At 39.2% G+C, this 22,573-nt stretch overlaps 1 protein-coding gene across 1 annotated transcript in view; it reads left to right on the top strand.

Annotated features, from left to right (window-relative positions):
* capns1b (calpain, small subunit 1 b) overlaps positions 1-22,573 on the top strand; it is a 57,350-nt gene that overhangs the window by 312 nt on the left and 34,465 nt on the right. Inside the window, exons 2-4 of the mRNA XM_034168211.1 lie at positions 8,763-8,820; positions 9,996-10,032; positions 10,931-11,023. Of these exons, the coding sequence (XP_034024102.1) occupies positions 8,771-8,820; positions 9,996-10,032; positions 10,931-11,023 (180 nt within the window). The 5' untranslated portion in view covers positions 8,763-8,770. The remainder of the gene's footprint in view (positions 1-8,762; positions 8,821-9,995; positions 10,033-10,930; positions 11,024-22,573) is intronic.

Below are 22,573 nucleotides of genomic sequence, written 5' to 3'. Positions count from 1 at the left end.
ATTTAAAAGTAATCTGTTGTATTCAGTAAAACGTTTTTTAATCGGTTTTGAGGAATAAACATTGAGGTTGTCTTGTATATTTACAGCAAGTAATATGAGACTGTGCAGCCATCAGGTTTATTTTAAAAGGCAGTGGCTGTCCGTACGTAGCCGCATAGTGAACGTCTATTGGTACGTAGCGTCTCTCTCATTGGTCAATATAGGTCACGTGATCACGAGATTACGAATTTGTACATTAAGGTGGCCCTTAAAAATAGTTTAAAAAAAAAAAACAACTAGTAAAAAGTTAGAAATTCTAACCTCGTACCCCCTCAGTTTGTTCCATTTGTGAAGAAAGAATTCTGGAGAAAAATAATAATTTTGATAATATATAGAGGTTCCCCTCAGTGTCTAAATTGTTGCACTATTGTGCATATTTAGTACCATTTACTGAATTCTTATTATAGCCTCTTAAAATACTGATAAATGTTTTGTTCATACTGAGTGCATGTACAAGCAACTTATGCACTTCTATGTACTAGCTATTCTATGTTGAAGACCATTGTATTATTTTCATCAGGTTATTAGTTAATATATTTGCATCTGCAACTATATTATTTGTGTACTGTGTATATTTGACCATATAACCATATCACCAGAAGTCCAGATATTTTCATTTGAGATTAGAGGTAATGAAAAGACTAGAGTCATCACTAGATACCATAAATATGTTTGGAAATATACTTGTTGGCAACATTCACACTTGGTATTTGTAGTGGTCAGAGCTTTGGCATTTTTGATTTTGTCGCTCATTGTTTTATCATTTTTATTTCACCTACTTGACAACAACAGTGCATGAAGTGGATGTAAATTATGTTTTGCAGATTGAGAAAATGAATACAAGAGGGAAAGAAAAATTGTTCTTGATGGGGTCATATGTGCCAGAAATTCTTGATGCTAAACTGCCATATCAGCAGGCATTCAGCTACTTCAAGTATTTACACAATTTTCAGAAGCTGACAGTTTGAGATGCTAGTTCAGCAGCAGTCAAAGCAGTTTCTGAAGTCTGCACTGAAGCAAGAATTCCAACACGTAGCAATCAGCACTCAATCAAGAAACGTGAGACTGTTTTCCAAGAATGGAGAGGATTGCAGAAACACAATAAAAGTGAATCGGCAGCACAAAAAAAAAAAAAAAAAACAAGGAGGAAGAATTTGTAGCAAAACTTGAATGTCTATTTGATATTGCTCATTCAGATGCATTGACTATCATATCTTCTCCTGGAACAAAAGTGCTCATGGTTTCAAAGATTCAAAAAGCTGCCGCTGAGAATCCTACCAAGCAACTGAAAGTAGAACCAACAGCCTTTTTTGGAACCAGAGGTTTGAAACAGTTTTGCGCAGTAAATTTGAAGAAAAGTTTCAAGCTTCTCAATTTACGAGAAACATTTCTGGCAAAAGATCCAACCACATGGGCTGACGTTGAGAATTTCAATAGAGCCATCAGCACTGTTTCTACTTTGGCAGTTGTAAACAATAGGGCAGAGTGGGGCGTTGCCTTGATTCAAGACTTCAACAAGACAGTAGTGAAAGGAGAGGAACATAATCATTTTCTTCTGCAAATTGTTTGCGACCATCACCAGAAATTTCCACACTGTAAAAAAACAAAAACAAAGTCATAATGTGTGTCCAGTAGCTTTCCAATATTTTATTGTACAGAATACAGCTCAGCAAGGGCAGAGGCTCTGATTTCTTCTCAGTGAATTCTAGTGTTTGCCAAGGACTGGATCTCTCTCCTACTTTGTTCAATGCATGCATGGACTGGGTGTTGGATAGGGTTGTGAGGTCCAGGACGTTATGCATCTTTGTCAGTGAAGAAAGGTTTAGCAGCCTTTGCTTTGTGGACAATACTGTGATCTTTGTGGAATCTACAATGCATTTGGAAAGTATTCACAGTGCTTCATGTTTTTCACATTTTGTTATGTTTCTGCCTTATTCCAAAATGTAGTAAAAACATTTTTTCCCACAAAATTGTACTCGCTACACCCCGTACTAACATCATGAAAACAGTTGTTTTATTATGTGATTTCTTAGTTTTTAAAATTATTTTAAATAAAAAACTAAGAAATCACATGTACGCAAGTATTCACACCCTTTCCTCAATACTTTGTTGATGCAGCTTTGGCAGCAATTACAGCCTCACGTCTTCTTGAATATGATGCCACAAGCTTGGTGCACCTATCTTTGGGCAGTTTTCCCCATTTCTCTTTGCTGCTCAGTGTACTGGGCATCACAGGGAGAGCAAGTACCAGAGCTATCAAGAACAGCAGCGGAGAAAGCCTCGCGATGCCTCTGGATCCTTAGAGAAGGTCCATGGAGACAAGCGAATGCCACCTGAAGACACACTGTGGTCTGATCAATGGTGGTGGGATCGCCTGGAAGAGGGTGTAGGATTGTTGAAAGACCTGAAACACCCGAGGACACCAGGTTACATCACTGACGATGTGTTCAGGAGCATCAGATGCATTAAATGTATTCAAGAACTGTCTACTCTGGCGTAGCCAGTGACCACCAGGAAGAGACTGGTTGATGACCAGGAATAAGTTGGTGACAACTGGAGAGACATTTGACAGCTTGGAAAGACCACAATCGGGGCAGAGAGGATTAGCATCCTAATCCACTTCTTCCCAGAGGAGGAAACCTATCAATAAGCTACATATTGACCCATGGAAATATACCTCCCGGGCTGCCCGAGAGGTGAGGAGGACGAGAACCCTAACCAGATGGTCAGAACAGCAAAGACAAATCGAAATGGAATATCAGCTACAACCGCGACATACAGATGTGGGAAAATTTGCAAAAACAGCCAAGGCCTCAAGATTCACCAGGCCAGGATGAAGTGTTTGGAGAGAGGCGATGCACGACAGCGCACAGAGAGACTACATCTGATGAGATGCAGGAGGAGCTGGGCCAGGAAAAACCCCATAGAGCCCAGGGCCTCCATGTGGCACAACCAGCTCTCCCGAATCTCCCCCTAGGAAAGCTTCCAGTCACGCAGCCACAGTAAAATTCTAAGCTATTTTATCCCTCTGGAGTCGCCTGACTGAATTCGGTCATGTAAAAGTCACATGAACGATTTAAGAAACTGTCCCATTAAACTCACCAGACTCAGTCTCTGTTTCAGTGTGTTTTAAAAGTGCACGCACCAAGCTTTATATGAGTTTTTAAATTCTATTAATAGGCCTACTATAACCTGAATTATGATTAATAATTTCCGCAATGTTTTTTTGTGAATTTTATGGTCGTATTTGGTGCGCCTATTTGCAGAAAGCCGATTAATTATATCTGCTTTGTTTGTTGTTGTTCTTGTTTTTTATTTATTTAATTTTTTATTTTAATCAGTTTAGCTTTGCAAAGGGAGTATGTGACCAATTCAGAAACACTTCCATTATAATTTTTACACTTAAGTTTAGATCGTGATATATATATATATATATAATATACCGTTCCCGTAAAGGGATTCAGTTTATGTTGTGATATGAATTTTAAGTCATATCGCCCAGCCCTACCAAACACCATGTGCCACAGCATGTTGTAGACTTGATCCTGGATTATTACGATCAGTTTAGGATGAGAGTCTCAGCAGGAGCCATAACATCTGAGTGGCATAAGTTGAAGGTTGGTATAATCACAGGCTGCACCATCTTGGTAATCTTGTTTGCCCTGGTGATGAACATGATTATAAAGTCAGCTGAGCCAGTGTGTCGGAGCCCCCAAACCCAATCGGGGATCTGCCAATTAACCACCAATTAGAGCTTGTATGGATGACCTGATGGTCACCACGGAGTCTGTACCAGGAGGTAGATAGATCTTGCAAGGGCTGGAAAAGCTTATTCAGTGGGCTCAGATGAATTTTAAACCAGCCATGTCCAGATCACTAGTGGTGAAGAAGGGCAAGGTCACCGACAGGTTCCAATTTAACATCACAGGGAAGTAAATACCAGTCATCTCTGAGAAACCTGGTGAAGAGCTTGGGCAAGGTGTTTTACAGCAGCCTGAAGGACTTTTCATTGGTTAAGTTGACCTGCCAGGAACTGGATAGCTGGCTAAGAGCAGTTGAAAGACCCGGCCTCCCAGGGAAGTCGAAAGCGTGTTTTTACCAGCATGGTATTCTGCCAAGGATACTATGCCCACTACTTGTTTATGAGGTCCCCATGTCCACTGTGGAGACCTTGGAGAGGAAGCTCATCAGCTGCATCAGGAGTTGGTTGGTGTTGCCCAGGAGTCTCAGCAATATCGCTCTATATGGGAACAGCAAAAGCCCTGGTTGTCCTTGAAGTCTCTGGAAGAAGAATTCAAGGTCACAGGGACTCTGGACGTGTTGATGTACAGAGATTCAAGAGACCCAAAGGTGGCCCAGGCTGGAGTGGTGGTGAAGACAGGAAGGAAGTGGAGTGCCAAGGCTGCTGTGTTGGATCCTGTGTCTCTCATTACAGGGAATGTAAGGGGAAGGACAAGTGGAGGCAGATTCAGGAGGAGATGAAGGCTGCAGTGGAGGGAGAAAGATTAAGCAAAGCAGTTGGTCTGACGCAGCAGGGGGCCTGGACAAGGTGGGAGCAGGCAGTGGACCGGAAAGTCACCTGGACAGACCTATGGCAGACGGAGCCAAACTGTATCGCTTGACTGATCCGGGCAGTGTATGATGTCCTGCCCAGTGAACCTCTTCATCTGGAGAAAGGTGGAGACCCTGAACTGGTCGCTGTGCTCAGCAAGGGGTATGTGTGACCATATTCTGAGTTCCTGCCTGAAAGCTATTGGCAAGGGCTGTTACACTTGGCGCCATAATCAGGTGCTGAAACCTATTGCAGAAGCCATCAGTAAGGGTATCAGCAGCTGCAGCCGAATGCAAAACACCACCAGTGCAAAAGGTTTTGTCAAGGTAGGAGTGCAGCCAAGGCCAGGACAGAGGACTCTGGCAGCCGGGATCCTGTCAACAGCCTGGGACTGGCAGCTGCTTGTGAACCTTGAGAAACAGCTGAGATTCCCGCGACACATCATCAGCACCACCTTGAAGCCAGATATACTTATGGTCTCCGAGGCTGCGAAGAACATCATTATCATGGAGCTGACGGTGCCATGGGAAGACCGTTTGGGGGAGGCTCATGAAAGGAAGAGGACCAAATACAAACATCTAGTCATCGGCTGTCAAGAGCAGGGCTGGAAGGCGAGGTATTTGCCCATTGAAGTAGGCTGTAGAAGATTTGTGGGTTAGTCACTCCACAGAGCCCTCAGTGTACATTGCATCACAGGAGGATCAAGGACTAGAGCTATCAAGAACATCACTAAAGCAGTGAAAAAAGCCTTGAGATGGGGCTGGATCTGGGAAAAGGTCCATGGGGATAAGCGAATGCCACCTGAACACACAGCGGTCTGATCAACGTTGGTGAGGTCACCTGAAAGAGGGTGTAGGATACCCAAAATGCCCAAGGACACCAGGTTACATCAGTGACGATGTGTTCACAAGCATCAGATGCATTAGTTGTATTCAAGGACTCGGGTATTGTGTGTAAGAATTTTGAGGAAAAACTCAATTTTATCTATTTTGGAATAAGGCTGTAACATAACAAAATGTGGAAAAAGTGAAGTGCTGTGAATACTTTCCAGATGCACCGTATGGGTGCCCTGACTGTGGCACATGAAAAGCACTCATGAAGGGGTCAAACTTGGTGAGAGATTCATTTATTTCAACAGCAACATTTAAATCTCTGGGTCCTGGGTCCTTTGACATTAAGCGATGCCTGGGGAGATCTTATGGAGTCATGATGTCTCTGGACAGATGTGTCAGGTGATGACATTACCTTTGTCAGAGAATGAAAGTCCCAGTCTTTAGGATCCTAGTGGTTTTTGTCTTATTATATGGCTCTGAAACTAGTGATCTGAGATGATCACTAGAAAACTTTGGTGCTTGTTCTCTTTAGAGGTTGTGTACCCTTGAAATTACTCTGTTGGTGTTGTGAGGGAACATCAGGTATAGTGTTATGGCAATAACATGGTGGCATACTTCTCTGACATGATGCAGTGTGCAGGTACACCCACCCCCGTATCATCTAGTTGCAACAGACTGGTAGCTGCTTTCAGGATGTCGAGATGGACTGGTTATCTGCCTGGCTGTTTCCCACCTGGTACTCAGAACAGTTAGTGTGATGGATGCTGTGACATTTGGCCTTGTCACCTGCTTCCAGACCTGTTGTGAGTTGACCTTTATTACAAGTGTACACAGTAGCGTTGTACAAAAAAAAAATCGCATACTAAAAAATAGTATCAGATTAGACACTCTTTTGCAACAGTAGTGAATCTTTGCTTTCACCTTTCAATTTCAGTTTCAATTTAATTTCATTTATATAGCGCCAAATCACAACAGAGTTGCCTCAAGGCGCTTCACACAAGTAAGGTCTAACCTTACCAACCCCCAGAGTAACAGTGGTAAGGAAAAACTCCCTCTGAGGAAGAAACCTCAAGCAGACCAGACTCAAAGAGGTGACCCTCTGCTTGGGCCATGCTATAGACATAAATTACAGAACAATTCACAAAACGAATATACAGGAAATGCTGTTGGTGCACAGGACAGGAGGGTCGCCAGCACAAATAGAACTCCCATCTCTGGATGGAGCTGCACCTAAACAGAGATAAAAAAAACTGAATCAGTCATCAGAAAGACAAGAAATACTGTATAATTTACCAGCATTAAACAACAAGAAAACAGAAGAAATACTAAGGTGATCGCCGGCCACTAGCCCTAAGCTTCACTAAAAGACACAGAATTTAGGTAAAGTTGAGACCGCGGCCCGCTCCGTTTACTAATAAAATGAATTAAAAAAGTAAAAAGCATAAAACAAAACTATACCAGTATGCTAGCCATACGAAAGGGAAAATAAATGAGTCTTAAGTCTGGACTTGAAAGTCTCCACAGAATCTGACTGTTTAAATGATGCAGGGAGATCATTCCACAGAGCAGGGGCACAATAAGAGAAAGCTCTATGACCTGCAGACTTCTTATTCACCTTAGGGACACAAAGTAGTCCTGCACCCTGAGAACGCAAAGCCCGGGCCGGTACGTAAGGTTTAATTAGGTCAGCTAAGTAGGGAGGTGCCAGTCCGTGAACAATTGTATAGACTAGTAGCAGAACCTTAAAATCTGATCTCACTGGGACAACACACAACTTCAGCACCACTGCAGACAGAGGCACAAAGCCTCCCCTCAACAACATGAATGCATGCAGAAGACAATAAGTTGTTCTGTGGGATATTTTATAACACGTTTCAGTAAGTTGTGTTTTACCGACCAACAAATCACTCATCAGGAAACTAATTTACCCATAATGCATGGCGGCATGTGTGTCTAAATGCTAAAACTTTCTAAATGAGTGCATTACTTCAAAACTAAAACATAGAGCTGATATTTTCACTTTATAAAATGTCAGATGTGACGTTAATTTCAATAAATTGTTTGGAATTAGTTTGTTTAAAATTTTAACCAGAAGTCAAAACTGTCTGCCTGTGCATGACTTGTGTGATATGCTGGCGAGTCTGTATGGTGTGAAGAGAAATCTTTTTTTTCTCTCTCCTTCTTCCTTTCATTCTTCTCTTTCTTTTCTTTATGATCACCAGGTCTCTTTTGCTGAGAGAAGGCTGATCTGAGACAGAAGCTTTGGCTCGTTGTGTCAGTAGCTGCTAGTGTACTGAAGTCAATACTGAAAGTTATCGGTTTAGCTTTTGTCTGTAACTTCTGCTAAATTTTTTAGGGGTCTGTTATCTCTTTAGCTTTATAAAAGCTAACTTTCAGTTAGTGAATTAACGGTTATCGAAGCTAACGTTTTGGTTAGCTGTGCCCACCACTCATCTTAAGTTTGGACTTGAAAGTCTACAGAATCTGACTGTTTTATTGATGCAGGGAGATCATTTCACAAAGTAGGTGCACGATAAAAGAAAACTCGATAATACAATACATACATATATATATATTTGTAACTGTTGATGTTTTCGTCTCATCTCTATAAAACTTGGTGTAGTAGTCAATTTTATCAGGGAGAACTCAGACAATCTCTGTTAATTTGGATCTCTTGGTGTTGATTCAGAATATTTTTTAAACTTTTTTTTTTACATAGTGTGATAGGATATTCTTCAACATTTCAAACTCTCTCTCTCTCCAAAAAAAAATTACATGTTCAGCTTGATGAACCCTGTCAGTCACACATGGCAATAAGCTTGTGAAATTTAATGTTTATCATTAAGGAATGAAATATGTATTAAGAAAGGGCTGATGATAATGAAGTTTCAGTATTGTCAGTAACAAGGCTACAAACATAATAATAATAATAATAATAATCTCAAAATTGACAGTCTGGGATTATTCAATTTAGGTGAAGGTATGTGTTCTCAGCTCCCATCCACTTACAGTAAGGCTACTTTAGTCACATTGAATTATTTTGGTTGTTGTCCTAAACACTCCCTACCTCTCCATAAAAGTTATTTGATGTAAGAAAGCCAATTAAAAAGGCCCCCAAATAGCAAAGATCAAGCCCTTTCCTCATCTTTGACAATTGCATCATGTGCCAGAAACACACACGGGCAGAATGAGGTGTATTAGCTAAATTGTGCTGCAGACAGCAGTCAAACCTGCTAGTAATTCTATTTGTATTAACTGTTTTGAGTTGTGTATATGTTTACATTCATGTTATTACAACAGTCTTTGAATTATAATGTGTCCTCTTCTCTGTCAAACAGGCAGCAAAATGAATACTTTTCTCAAGAAACTAATTACCACTGGAATCGACGTAATACAGTATGTACCCAAGCGCACTCCTATATAGACACACATATACAGTGCATCCAGAAAGTATTCACAGTGCTTCACTTTTTACACATTTTGTTATGTTACAGCCTTATTCCAAAATGGAGTAAATAATTTTCCCCACAGAATTCTCCTCACAGAACCCCATAATGACAACATGAAAAAAGTGTTTTGTTTTAATTCTTGCAAATTTATTAAAAATAAAAACTAAACCATCACATGTACATAAGTATTGACAGCCATTGCTCAATATTTTGTTGATGCATCTTTGGCAGCAATTAATGGTCTCAGGTCTTGAATATAATGAACATACTGGCGCACCTATCTTTGGGCAATCTATCTTTGGGCAGGATGACAGCTGGATTGCTGCAGAGATGGTTGTCCTTCTGGAACGTTCTCATCCCTCCATAGAGGAATGCTGGAGCTCTGACACAGTGACCACCAGGTTCTTGGTCACCTCCCTGACTAAAGCCTTTCTTCCCAGATGGACTCCAATTAGCCTGTAGAAACATCTCAAGGATGATCAGTGGAAACAGGGTGCATCTGAGCTCAATTTTTAGCTTAATGGCAAAGGTTGTGAATACTGATGCACATGTGATTTCTTAGTTGTTTAAAAAATAAATATGCTAAAATCTTAAAAAAAAGAAAAGAAACATTTTTCACATTGTCATTATGGGGTATTGTATGTAGAAGTTTGAGGGGAAAAATTAATTTCATCCATTTTGGAATAAGGCTGTAATGTAAAATATGGAAAAAGTGCAGTGCTGTGAATACTTCCAGATGCACTGTATATTATTGCATGGTTTTTACACCTTTGGCGAGTCTGTAGGGTGTGTGTGTGGGTGCTGCGCATGTGCATGTTGCGCAACTCGGAGGAGTTGTGCACTTTTCATGTCATTGATTCTTAGATAAATTAATGTCTTCTTCATATGTCATCACTTGTTCTTTTTGTACAGTTTTTGCTTCCCAATCAATATTTTATGAGCTACAATAAATATAATGTCAGCCTACTCCTTGTTGGTACTAATTCAGGAGTGGCTCTCCTGCTTGTTAACAAACAGTGCATTAGGCATCTACATCTGGTTCAGTTCACTTTTCAAGTTCACAGTTTGGCCTGTTCACAATCAACACTAGCTTCTGACTAATGCTCTATTTTCCTCCGACAGAAACATCGATCCTGCTCAGTTTATACCTACTCCTCCAGTAAGTACAAACTTTCATCAATCTTGAGTGCTGTCCCTGATTTGGAGCCATGGACAGTCTCATAGACTGAATATTTCAATATTTTGTCACTATGAAGCATCAGATCTTTTTTCCAGTCTAAATGAATCATAATGGCTTTTATTTTGGGCTATGGATGAGAACCATCACTTTAAAATTGGTTTGGTTAGTGAAAGCATCCATTCAGTGTAGGTGCTACAAATGATACTGTATCTTCAGCATGCATAGGACTGGGTATTCAGCTAGTCACATTTACAGGCATGTTGGCACACATTTTCTCCAGGCATGTAATGTCAGCAATGGAACATAATGTTTTAATGGAATTAAATTCACTAAAAATAAATTTTAAGCAGAAACGAGGCGATAATTGGTGAATTGCTGTAGATGCTGTGAAATGATGCATGCACAGTGAAGGCAGGGCAGACCGATTTTTTTTTTTTTTTAGGGGGGTGACTGTTCAGTCTGTGACACCAGAACCAAAACCTTTGAAAGCAGTGGTTGTCCACTGTTTCAAATACATTTAAGCTGCATTGTTATTGCTAAGTCCCAAAATTGGAGTTCAGAAACCTCAGTGATGTGTGATAATGAACACTTGGAACATAGAGGACATTTTACAGATGACAGGTTAAAGGTTTGTTTTAACATTTAGGTTGTTTTTGTTTGTTTGTTTTTTGGGGGGAGTTGTTTATTTATTTTTGAGGTTTTGATCAGTTAGAAATATCATTCCACTCCTGTGATTGTTCCAAGAAGCACCACTTTTTTCTGATTTTATTACTGAGACAACATTCAGACTTCTGCCAGTGGAAATTTTGTTGGATAAGTGATTTCTGAGGAATGTGTGTAGCCTCACAGAAGTTGCTTTGTGTGTGTTTGTGTATAGCCGCCCCCTCGCAGACCTCTGGCTTTAAATGAGAAGAATGAAAGTGAAGAGGAGAAACAGTTTCGGAGGGTTTTCCAACAACTTGCTGGAGATGTGAGTCCATATTTGAAATATTTTTTCAGTCTGTTCTTGTGTTACTTTGTTTTTGCTGGAAAATCTTTCTTTATTGGACAGTTACAAGTTGATTAAAGGTCATTTCCAGTGCCATTTTCAAAAATAATATATTTCAAGCAATATTTTTGTCTCTGTAAATATTTCACAAGAAATTGTTTCCCCAAACTGTTGAAAATGGACCATGTTTTCCTGGTCCAGGTCAGATCTGGGTGGGGGTGCTGGTGCTGTGTGGTGCCACATTCACCGCAGTACACAGTAGAACCATCTTGAGTTCTCGTGGTCCCACATTGGAAAATGGAAGAGGGAGGAATCAGGTCTCAAACCTTTCCCACTTTGTCTGCACACTCATTTTCAGAAGCTTACTGGGCTGTGATTGTCCTGTTCAACTTTATCATGCAGCACATCAAGCTTATCGGTGCTCATTGGAAAACCTTGGTTTCAGGCATTTAACATATTTCCCTTTTCAGGAGAGTGTTTTGAAAAAATGTCTACACTGGATGACTATGGCACACCTCACGGTATAATGCTGTATCACCAAAACACTGCTGGATACTTAATCATGAGAGAAAACACATTTTCAAGTGGAGTGGATCTTTAAATTCTTTTATAAATAATGTTTTTTTGTTTTTCCTTAAACTCCACAATTTTCTACTGCTTTATTTCATATTTCAACACTGATAATGAAGCCTTTGTCACAGGTGTTACTGCACTATAATATATGTAACATTCATAACAAAAGTGTAGTTTTATTCACTTTGTGGTCTATGTTCTGCATTTATTGCATGTTTAAAATGCACTGTTGTACTCCGTATTGCAGTAACAGTAAGAGTAAAAACAACTTTCCTGTGATCATTTTGACGTTGAGGAACAGTATATTGTAAAATTTACTAATTTAATGAGTTTTAAAGTCAGTACACACTAAAATTCATTTGCTCTCTGAATATCGTGTGGACATATGACCTACAAGGCTTACTTAACTAAACTTTATTGATGTCATTGTGAGGAGAAATTAAGTTGTTGCATCAGCAGGAATATCAGCAGAAAACACTGGAAATATCATGACATTTTCCAGGTGGTTCAGATGTCGCTGTTGTCAGTGCCTGTCTGGCATTTCTTACACGAGACATATTTAGATTTATTATGGTTCTGTAAAACAAAACTGTAAAATTTTGTACTTTGTATTCCAGGGCATTAGCAAAGTGCACTGTGCACGGATGGTGCTTGCTCACTGTTGAATACAATTATCTTACACCAAATGTTGACCTCAGTCGAAACATCAGTGCTGGATTAACATGTTTTCATTCCTGTGTGTCACTTTTTTTTAACTTACTCTCCCTCCCAGTCAGTACTCACCACACCTGTCTGCCTGCTGTCAGTTGCATTCCAGACTCCGCCCATCTCATTCACTTTGGTTTTTTTTTTGTTGTTGTTTTGTTTTTTTTTTTGCTTCAACAGTTTTGTAATCGTGCTGGGCAGGTTTTGTTGCTTTACTGGTAAAATTTGTATCAGTGACACTTTTCGTCTCCCAGTGATTCAAGGAGTAATACCTTTTGACTTTTTATTTATTTATTTTTACCATCCTTCCAAGGCTTGAAAGTTGAATGAATGAATGAATGAATGAAAACTGTTTATTTCGAACATTTGATACAACAACAATTACAAGATAGATCAATAAAGACAACAACAAAAAAGTTCCTACTGTGTACCCAACATGTCCGAAAAGGGGTAGGGTGAAGCATCAGCTTATTTATCCCTACCCCTTCTTCCCCACAACCAGTAATACCCTTTGCCACATATACACATAGATTCCTACACACCTAAACCGATATCAATATATATATATATATACATATACATACACATATATATATACATATATACACATATACATATATATACACAAACATAAATATACACCTACACATACCTACTTACATACAAAATACTATATATTTACAAGCCAAAGCAAAAAACAAAAACACCCTAACCCTCATTACCCTTCCTCCTCCCTATACCCAGAAAAAAACATATTTTTGTACCGCTGTTTGAACTGGTTCATGCTTGGACATTGCTTGAGCCCCACTCCCAATCTGTTCCACATCCTCACCCCACAGACAGAAATACAGAAACCTTTTAATGTTGTTCGTGCCCACTGATGCTTTAAATTAAATTTCCCCCTCAGATTGCAATCCCCTGTTCTGTTAAAAAACATATTTTTAATATTTGCTGGAAGTAAATTGTTTATTGCTTTATACACAATTTGTACTGTTTGAAAATGAACCAAGTCTGTGAATTTTAAGAATTTGGATTGTAAAAATAGTGGATTTGTATGATCTCTATAGCCAGTATTATGAATAATTCTTATAGCTCTTTTCTGCATTACTGATAGTGATTGTGTTGTACCTTTATAAGTATTACCCCATACCTCTGCACAGTACTGTAAATATGGTAAAACCAGTGAGCAGTAAAGAATGCGGAGTGAGTTGTGGTCCAGAATATGTTTCGCTTTGTTTAGAACTGAAATGCTTCTTGACAGTTTACTTTGTATATGTTTTATATGAGTCTTCCAGTTTATCTTATCATCTATTATCACCCCCAGAAACTTATTTTCATGTACCCTTTCAATATCTACCCCCTCGACTTGTAACTGAACCTGTATGTCTGTATTACAATAGCCAAATAACATGTATTTTGTTTTACTTAAGTTTAATGATAATTTGTTTCTGTCAAACCATATTTTCAATTTTCCCATTTCTATACTGATCCTCCTCAGTAACTCCTGCAAATCCCCCCCCTGAACAAAAAATGCTTGTGTCATCTGCAAATAATACTAATTTTAATATGTTGGAAACATTGACAATATCATTTATATAAATTAGAAACAGTTTTGGACCCAATACTGACCCCTGTGGGACACCACAAGCATTGTCCAAGCATGATGATGTATATTCCCCCAACTTCACAAACTGTTTTCTGTTACTTAAGTAGCTTCTCACCCAGTGCAACACCAACCCCCTAATCCCATACTGTTCAAGTTTATTGATTAATATGTCATGATTAATTGTATCAAAAGCCTTTTTAAGGTCTATAAATATTCCAACTGAATGTAATTTGTGGTCTATGGCGTTTGTAATCTCCTCAACTGATTCTATTAATGCAAGTGATGTTGAACTATGTGCTCTGAATTCATATTGACTATCAGTAAGTAATTTATGTTTATTTATGAATTTGTCTAATCTATTATTGAATAACTTTTCTAATAATTTGGAACATTGTGGAAGCAAAGAAACAGGTCTATAATTTGTGAAGTGGTGTCTATCCCCAGTCTTATACAGCGGCACAACCTTAGCTATTTTCATTTGATGGGAAATTTACCGGTTTGAAATGATAAGTTACAGATGTATGTTAATGGTTCTACAATCCATTCAATGACCTGTTTTACCACCACCATATCAATTTCATTTAAATCGGTAGATGTTTTATATTTACAATTATTCACAATGTCTATAATTTCATTTCCATCCACTGCTGTGAGGAACATTGAACAGGGATTTCTTTCTATAAGATTATTATCCCAATCCTCAGATTGGGAATCGGGAATTTTTTCTGCCAAGCTTGGTCCAATATTTACAAAAAAATTATTAAAACCGTTGACTACCTCATCCTTATTTTCCTTCTTGACATTATTATCAATGAAATACTGAGGGTAACTCTGTTTTTTATTACCATTTTTGATAATGCTATTTAATATATCCCATATTCCTTTAATATTGTTTTTGTTATTATATAATATGTTACTATAATATTCCTTCCTACATACCCGTATAATATTAGTTAATCTATTTTTGTATTTCTTATATCTATTTTCTGCCTCTTTAGTCTTTAGTTTTATGAATTCTCTATACAGTGTATTTTTCTTATTACATGCATTTCGTAACCCCTTCGTCATCCATGGTCAAGCTTGGATTTTTTGTTTTCTGTAGTCTTGTTTAATTGGACAATTTTTATCATATAATGATGTAAATATTTGTAAAAAAGTTTCATATGCACTATCAACATCACTTTCACTGTATACCTTTTCCCAGTTTTGCTCCTGTAAATCCTTCTTTAGTGTGTTCATGTTTTCCTCTGTCCGCACTCGCCTGTATTTTATTTTCTCCTCTGGCTGATTCCGCCGATGGTTTCTATTATAAACGATGAAAACTCGTAGATGATCACTAATGTCATTGATTAATAATCCACTCAGTGTTATTCTCAATATCATTGCTGAATATATTATCAATTAAGGTAGCACTATGGGATGTAATTCTGCTTGGCCTGGTGATTTTTGGATATAAACTCATACTGTACATTATACTGATAAATTAATCTGTTATTTTATGCTTATTTGGATTGAGCAGATCAATATTTAAGTCACCACAAATGAACACAGTTTTTTGATTAGTTTTTGAGAACATTTTTCCCATACAGTCAGTGAATGTTTCAATACTAGATCCTGGTGCTCTATATATACAGCTGACTAATACATTTTTGCTTTTTTCTTCACATATTTCAATAGTTATACATTCTAATAAGTTATCAATCACAGTTGTCATATTGTCTACTATTTTATAATCCATGTTCTTATCCACATACACAGCCACTCCTCCTCCACTCTTATTTTTTCTGTTTACACAATTAAATTCATATCCATCCAGTTCAAAATCCATTCCTTTATCTTCATTGATCCATGTTTCTGATATAGCAATTATGTTAAATATTTTTTTAAACTGACTTAATATTCTTTAATGTTGTTAAAGTTTGCATATAGACTTCTGCTGTTGAAATGGATTATTGATAATTTGTTATCCGTTCTAATGATCCGATTAAACTGTTCATCTGTATAATAGCAACAACTGTCATTGATATTTGAGAAGAAATTATTGTCCGGGTCTATATCGTGCTCCAAGTCCAGTACATTGTGGTCTGTGTATTTAAATGTTCTCAGTTCTACTTTTTCCATGATCAGCAATCCTTTGAGTTATATCCTTCTTGTCTCCAGATGTAGATGAATAGGTAGTAGATGAATAGGTTCCTCTGGTCTGTGTCATGGTGTTGTGATGTGTTTGTGTCCTCATACCTTATTGGTCATATTTGTCCAGATCCTCGCTTTAAGAAACACTATTGTTCATATTTGTCCAGCTCCTTGATGTTCCTTATTGCCATGACTTTTGCTTGTTCTGGTGATCCGTTCAGTTTGATGAATATTTTACAGTTTGAAGTCCATGTGTGCTGGACTTTTCCCTGTTTCTTCAAGAAGCGTGCTTTCCTGGCGATGTCGGCATTCCGTTTGGTGAGATGTTCATTGATGAATACGTTTGTCCCTTTCAGTTTTCTTCCTTGTTTTAACAGTGCTGTTTTGTGTTTTCTGTTGATGAATCTCATGATGACGGTTCGTTTATCACCGTCATTTCTCCGGTGGCAGAGGGTGGCACGCTTCAATGTTATTTAAATCCATTTCTATACCTTTAGATAGGAGGAAATCAGCAACCTGTTTTTCCACAGAGCTGACCTCCTGTTCACTGGGCTCCCCTCCGCTCTCATCTGTTACCGCCCGTGCGTAGGACCATGGTTTGATATGAAGACCTGTGATGATGACGTCGTTAATTCTGGTGTACTGCTCCAATTCAGCCACTCTATTTTCCAGCTGCACCAGATGCCGGTCTTTCTCGGCATTCTGGAGCCGTAATGCCTTCACCTCCTCCACCAGATCCATGATTGATTTTCTGTTGCTGCTTCACAACAGAAATCTCCTCTGATAGAAAGTCCAGAGATTTTTTAATATCGTCACCTTCCTCCGCTGTCAGAACCTTCTTAGGCCCCATGATCGGCTTATGAGCAGCTTGTCGATCGCCGATGTTAACAGCCTGCGTTGTTTGTCACCGGGATGGATCTGCACTGCGCTGGTGCCGCGCGGCCTCGGTGTTTCCGCGCTGATGGATCCGCGGTGGCTGCACGAGGCCTCGGGGAAGCGGCACTCGTGACGCGCGGCTCTAATGACGCAGCGCGCGGCCTCAGTGAATTCACCACGTTGGGCGGGCCTCGGACGTTGTTGCTGTCCAGTCGCGGGGCTAAGTTGCCGGTTGAGGTGGTATTCCCACTGTCCGGGTTGGCAAACACCGGCGTGGCAGATGGCAACCACAAACACCACCTCTGAAAACTCAGGTACAAACTTTTTGCAGCTCGCTCTGACGACACGCAGCTCTGACTGACTGTGACTGACGCCTGATGACTCCAGTTGAATGCAAAAGTGGGGAAAAAATAAGCAAAATCATACCAAATATATTTGATTAAGTTCTAGTTAAAATATCCATTTACAGAATCACTTCAAGTAAAGCAATCAATCAATCAATCAATTTTTTTATATAGCGCCAAATCACAACAAACAGTTGCCCCAAGGCGCTTTATATTGTAAGGCAAGGCCATACAATAATTATGTAAAACCCCAACGGTCAAAACGACCCCCTGTGAGCAAGCACTTGGCTACAGTGGGAAGGAAAAACTCCCTTTTAACAGGAAGAAACCTCCAGCAGAACCAGGCTCAGGGAGGGGCAGTCTTCTGCTGGGACTGGTTGGGGCTGAGGGAGAGAACCAGGAAAAAGACATGCTGTGGAGGGGAGCAGAGATCGATCACTAATGATTAAATGCAGAGTGGTGCATACAGAGCAAAAAGAGAAAGAAACAGTGCATCATGGGAACCCCCCAGCAGTCTACGTCTATAGCAGCATAACTAAGGGATGGTTCAGGGTCACCTGATCCAGCCCTAACTATAAGCTTTAGCAAAAAGGAAAGTTTTAAGCCTAATCTTAAAAGTAGAGAGGGTGTCTGTCTCCCTGATCTGAATTGGGAGCTGGTTCCACAGGAGAGGAGCCTGAAAGCTGAAGGCTCTGCCTCCCATTCTACTCTTACAACCCTAGGAACTACAAGTAAGCCTGCAGTCTGAGAGCGAAGCGCTCTATTGGGGTGATATGGTACTACGAGGGTCCCTAAGATAAGATGGGACCTGATTATTCAAAACCTTATAAGTAAGAAGAAGAATTTTAAATTCTATTCTAGAATTAACAGGAAGCCAATGAAGAGAGGCCAATATGGGTGAGATATGCTCTCTGCTTCTAGTCCCCGTCAGTACTCTAGCTGCAGCATTTTGAATTAACTGAAGGCTTTTTAGGGAACTTTTAGGACAACCTGATAATAATGAATTACAATAGTCCAGCCTAGAGGAAATAAATGCATGAATTAGTTTTTCAGCATCACTCTGAGACAAGACCTTTCTGATTTTAGAGATATTGCGTAAATGCAAAAAAGCAGTCCTACATATTTGTTTAATATGCGCTTTGAATGACATATCCTGATCAAAAATGACTCCAAGATTTCTCACAGTATTACTAGAGGTCAGGGTAATGCCATCCAGAGTAAGGATCTGGTTAGACACCATGTTTCTAAGATTTGTGGGGCCAAGTACAATAACTTCAGTTTTATCTGAGTTTAAAAGCAGGAAATTAGAGGTCATCCATGTCTTTATGTCTGTAAGACAATCCTGCAGTTTAGCTAATTGGTGTGTGTCCTCTGGCTTCATGGATAGATAAAGCTGGGTATCATCTGCGTAACAATGAAAATTTAAGCAATACCGTCTAATAATACTGCCTAAGGGAAGCATGTATAAAGTGAATAAAATTGGTCCTAGCACAGAACCTTGTGGAACTCCATAATTAACTTTAGTCTGTGAAGAAGATTCCCCATTTACATGAACAAATTGTAATCTATTAGACAAATATGATTCAAACCACCGCAGCGCAGTGCCTTTAATACCTATGGCATGCTCTAATCTCTGTAATAAAATTTTATGGTCAACAGTATCAAAAGCAGCACTGAGGTCTAACAGAACAAGCACAGAGATGAGTCCACTGTCCGAGGCCATAAGAAGATCATTTGTAACCTTCACTAATGCTGTTTCTGTACTATGATGAATTCTAAAACCTGACTGAAACTCTTCAAATAGACCATTCCTCTGCAGATGATCAGTTAGCTGTTTTACAACTACCCTTTCAAGAATTTTTGAGAGAAAAGGAAGGTTGGAGATTGGCCTATAATTAGCTAAGATAGCTGGGTCAAGTGATGGCTTTTTAAGTAATGGTTTAATTACTGCCACCTTAAAAGCCTGTGGTACATAGCCAACTAACAAAGATAGATTGATCATATTTAAGATCGAAGCATTAAATAATGGTAGGGCTTCCTTGAGCAGCCTGGTAGGAATGGGGTCTAATAAACATGTTGATGGTTTGGATGAAGTAACTAATGAGAATAACTCAGACAGAACAATCGGAGAGAAAGAGTCTAACCAAATACCGGCATCACTGAAAGCAGGCAAAGATAACGATACGTCTTTGGGATGGTTATGAGTAATTTTTCTCTAATAGTTAAAATTTGTTAGCAAAGAAAGTCATGAAGTCATTACTAGTTAAAGTTAATGGAATACTCAGCTCAATAGAGCTCTGACTCTTTGTCAGCCTGGCTACAGTGCTGAAAAGAAACCTGGGGTTGTTCTTATTTCTTCAATTAGTGATGAGTAGAAAGATGTCCTAGCTTTACGGAGGGCTTTTTTATAGAGCAACAGACTCTTTTTCCAGGCTAAGTGAAGATCTTCTAAATTAGTGAGACGCCATTTCCTCTCCAACTTACGGGTTATCTGCTTTAAGCTACGAGTTTGTGAGTTATACCACGGAGTCAGACACTTCTGATTTAAAGCTCTCTTTTTCAGAGGAGCTACAGCATCCAAAGTTGTCTTCAATGAGGATGTAAAACTATTGACGAGATACTCTATCTCCCTTACAGAGTTTAGGTAGCTACTCTGCACTGTGTTGGTATATGGCATTAGAGAACATAAGAAGGAATCATATCCTTAAACCTAGTTACAGCGCTTTCTGAAAGACTTCTAGTGTAATGAAACTTATTCCCCACTGCTGGGTAGTCCATCAGAGTAAATGTAAATGTTATTAAGAAATGATCAGACAGAAGGGAGTTTTCAGGGAATACTGTTAAGTCTTCTATTTCCATACCATAAGTCAGAACAAGATCTAAGATATGATTAAAGTGGTGGGTGGACTCATTTACTTTTTGAGCAAAGCCAATAGAGTCTAATAATAGATTAAATGCAGTGTTGAGGCTGTCATTCTCAGCATCTGTGTGGATGTTAAAATCGCCCACTATAATTATCAAGCAGTGGAGTATTTGGATATATGTGATGGAGCATTGTCCTGCATTAACAAAATAATGGCCTTCTTGAATGATTTTAAGCTCATCTTCAACCTGAAAAGGTCGAGCTAGCACATCCTTAATAATAGTAGCCAATATCAGTACCCTTGCTTGAAGCAGTGCTGTCTGTCCATTATTGATCCAGCCACAGAATTATCCATTTGATCCATCAAGGTTCACTCTCATTTCTTCTGTCTTAAGATATTTCTTGGCCCAGTGTTCATGTTTCAACTTGTGAGTCTTGTTCAGTGGTGGTCGTGTTTCAGACTTCCTTAAGGTGTTGTCAACTTGTCACACTGTAATGGATTGAGTAAACTGGTTAGTAACGGATTAAAATAACTTGTATGGTGGCAAATATTCTTTAAACATAGGGCCACATTTGGAAGAACAATTTTCACACTTTCAAGACATATTTGTGTGATAGGGGAGCCAAATGTGAATGTGATTCGCCGAAGTCTGAGCAGAAATGTAGATGGAACATGGCTCGCTTGGAGATCATGTCATCCTATTTCTTCACTACATTCGTACACTGACAGTGTCCTCTCCACTGTGCTTGTGTTCAGTGCAGCTGCAACGGTGAGGACAGCAAACAACCTTCTTTCTATGCAGTGCCTTCTCGTCAAGAGAATCCACCGAATGCGCTCTGGCATCCAGATAAAAATGCACGCTGCAACAATGTCTTTTTCTTGAGTCTGACCAGCATGCTCAATTCACACCCCCCATCAGAGGGCCAATCAGAAGCCTAGTCTGTCTCATCAGACAGCAACACGATATGAACACATGAGTACCATAGAAGTAACAAACAAGTACAGGATAAAACTGTAAACAAATATGCAACCACAGGGAAAGCTCTCGGCCTGATGTCTGTCCAAAGTTTTGAGCGTGCACTGCACATGCTGACATCAGCTGACAAGTAATGCATTCAGTGAATGAAAAAGGAACTTGCACAGATCAAAAATGGACACAAATGGATATCAAAATGTCATATACATTAGTCATACGCATCCTCATTCCATCATGGGCTGACAGACATTTTACCTTGGCAATGTCTCTGAGCAATGAACACATTGTTCTTCTGGACAGACCGGGTAGGTTGCAGTTCTGGGATATAGTGGCACTGGAGGATAATGGGTACCTGGCACTGACATGTTTAACTCTTGAAATCATTTGCAGTTAATTTGCATATGTTCTTGGTCACACATTTCTTGCAAACTTGGTGACTATGCAGAGGAATGGTCTATTTGAAGAGTTTGTCAGGTTTTAGAATTCATCATAGTACAGAAACAGCATTAGTGAAGGTTACAAATGATCTTCTTATGGCCTCAGACAGTGGACTCATCTCTGTGCTTGTTCTGTTAGACCTCAGTGCTGCTTTTGATACTGTTGACCATAAAATTTTATTACAGAGATTAGAGCATGCCATAGGTATTAAAGGCACTGCGCTGCAGTGGTTTGAATCATATTTATCTAATAGATTACAATTTGTTCATGTAAATGGGGAATCTTCTTCACAGACTAAGGTTAATTATGGAGTTCCACAAGGTTCTGTGCTAGGACCAATTTTATTCACTTTATACATGTTTCCCTTAGGCAGTATTATTAGACAGCATTGCTTAAATTTTCATTGTTACGCAGATGATACCCAGCTTTATCTATCCATGAAGCCAGAGGACACACACCAATTAGCTAAACTGCAGGATGTCTTACAGACATAAAGACATGGATGACTTCTAATTTCCTGCTTTTAAACTCAGATAAAACTGAAGTTATTGTACTTGGCCCCACAAATCTTAGAAACATGGTGTCTAACTAGATCCTTACTCTGGATGGCATTACCCTGACCTCTAGTAATACTGTGAGAAATCTTGGAGTCATTTTTGATCAGGATATGTCATTCAATGCGCATATTAAACAAATATGTAGGACTGCTTTTTTGCATTTGCGCAATATCTCTAAAATTAGAAAGGTCTTGTCTCAGAGTGATGCTGAAAAACTAATTCATGCATTTATTTCCTCTAGGCTGGACTATTGTAATTCATTATTATCAGGTTGTCTTAAAAGTTCCCTGAAAAGCCTTCAGTTAATTCAAAATGCTGCAGCTAGAGTACTGACAGGGACTAGAAGGAGACAGCATATCTCACCCATATTGGCCTCTCTTCATTGGCTTCCTGTTAATTCTAGAATAGAATTTAAAATTCTTCTTCTTACTTATAAGGTTTTGAATAATCAGGTCCCATC

Source organism: Thalassophryne amazonica, chromosome 4 (genome assembly GCF_902500255.1).
Source record: "Thalassophryne amazonica chromosome 4, fThaAma1.1, whole genome shotgun sequence".
Lineage (NCBI taxonomy): Eukaryota > Metazoa > Chordata > Actinopteri > Batrachoidiformes > Batrachoididae > Thalassophryne > Thalassophryne amazonica.
The sequence above is the reverse complement of the archived record's forward strand: the minus strand, read 5'-3'. Positions and strand labels throughout refer to the sequence as shown.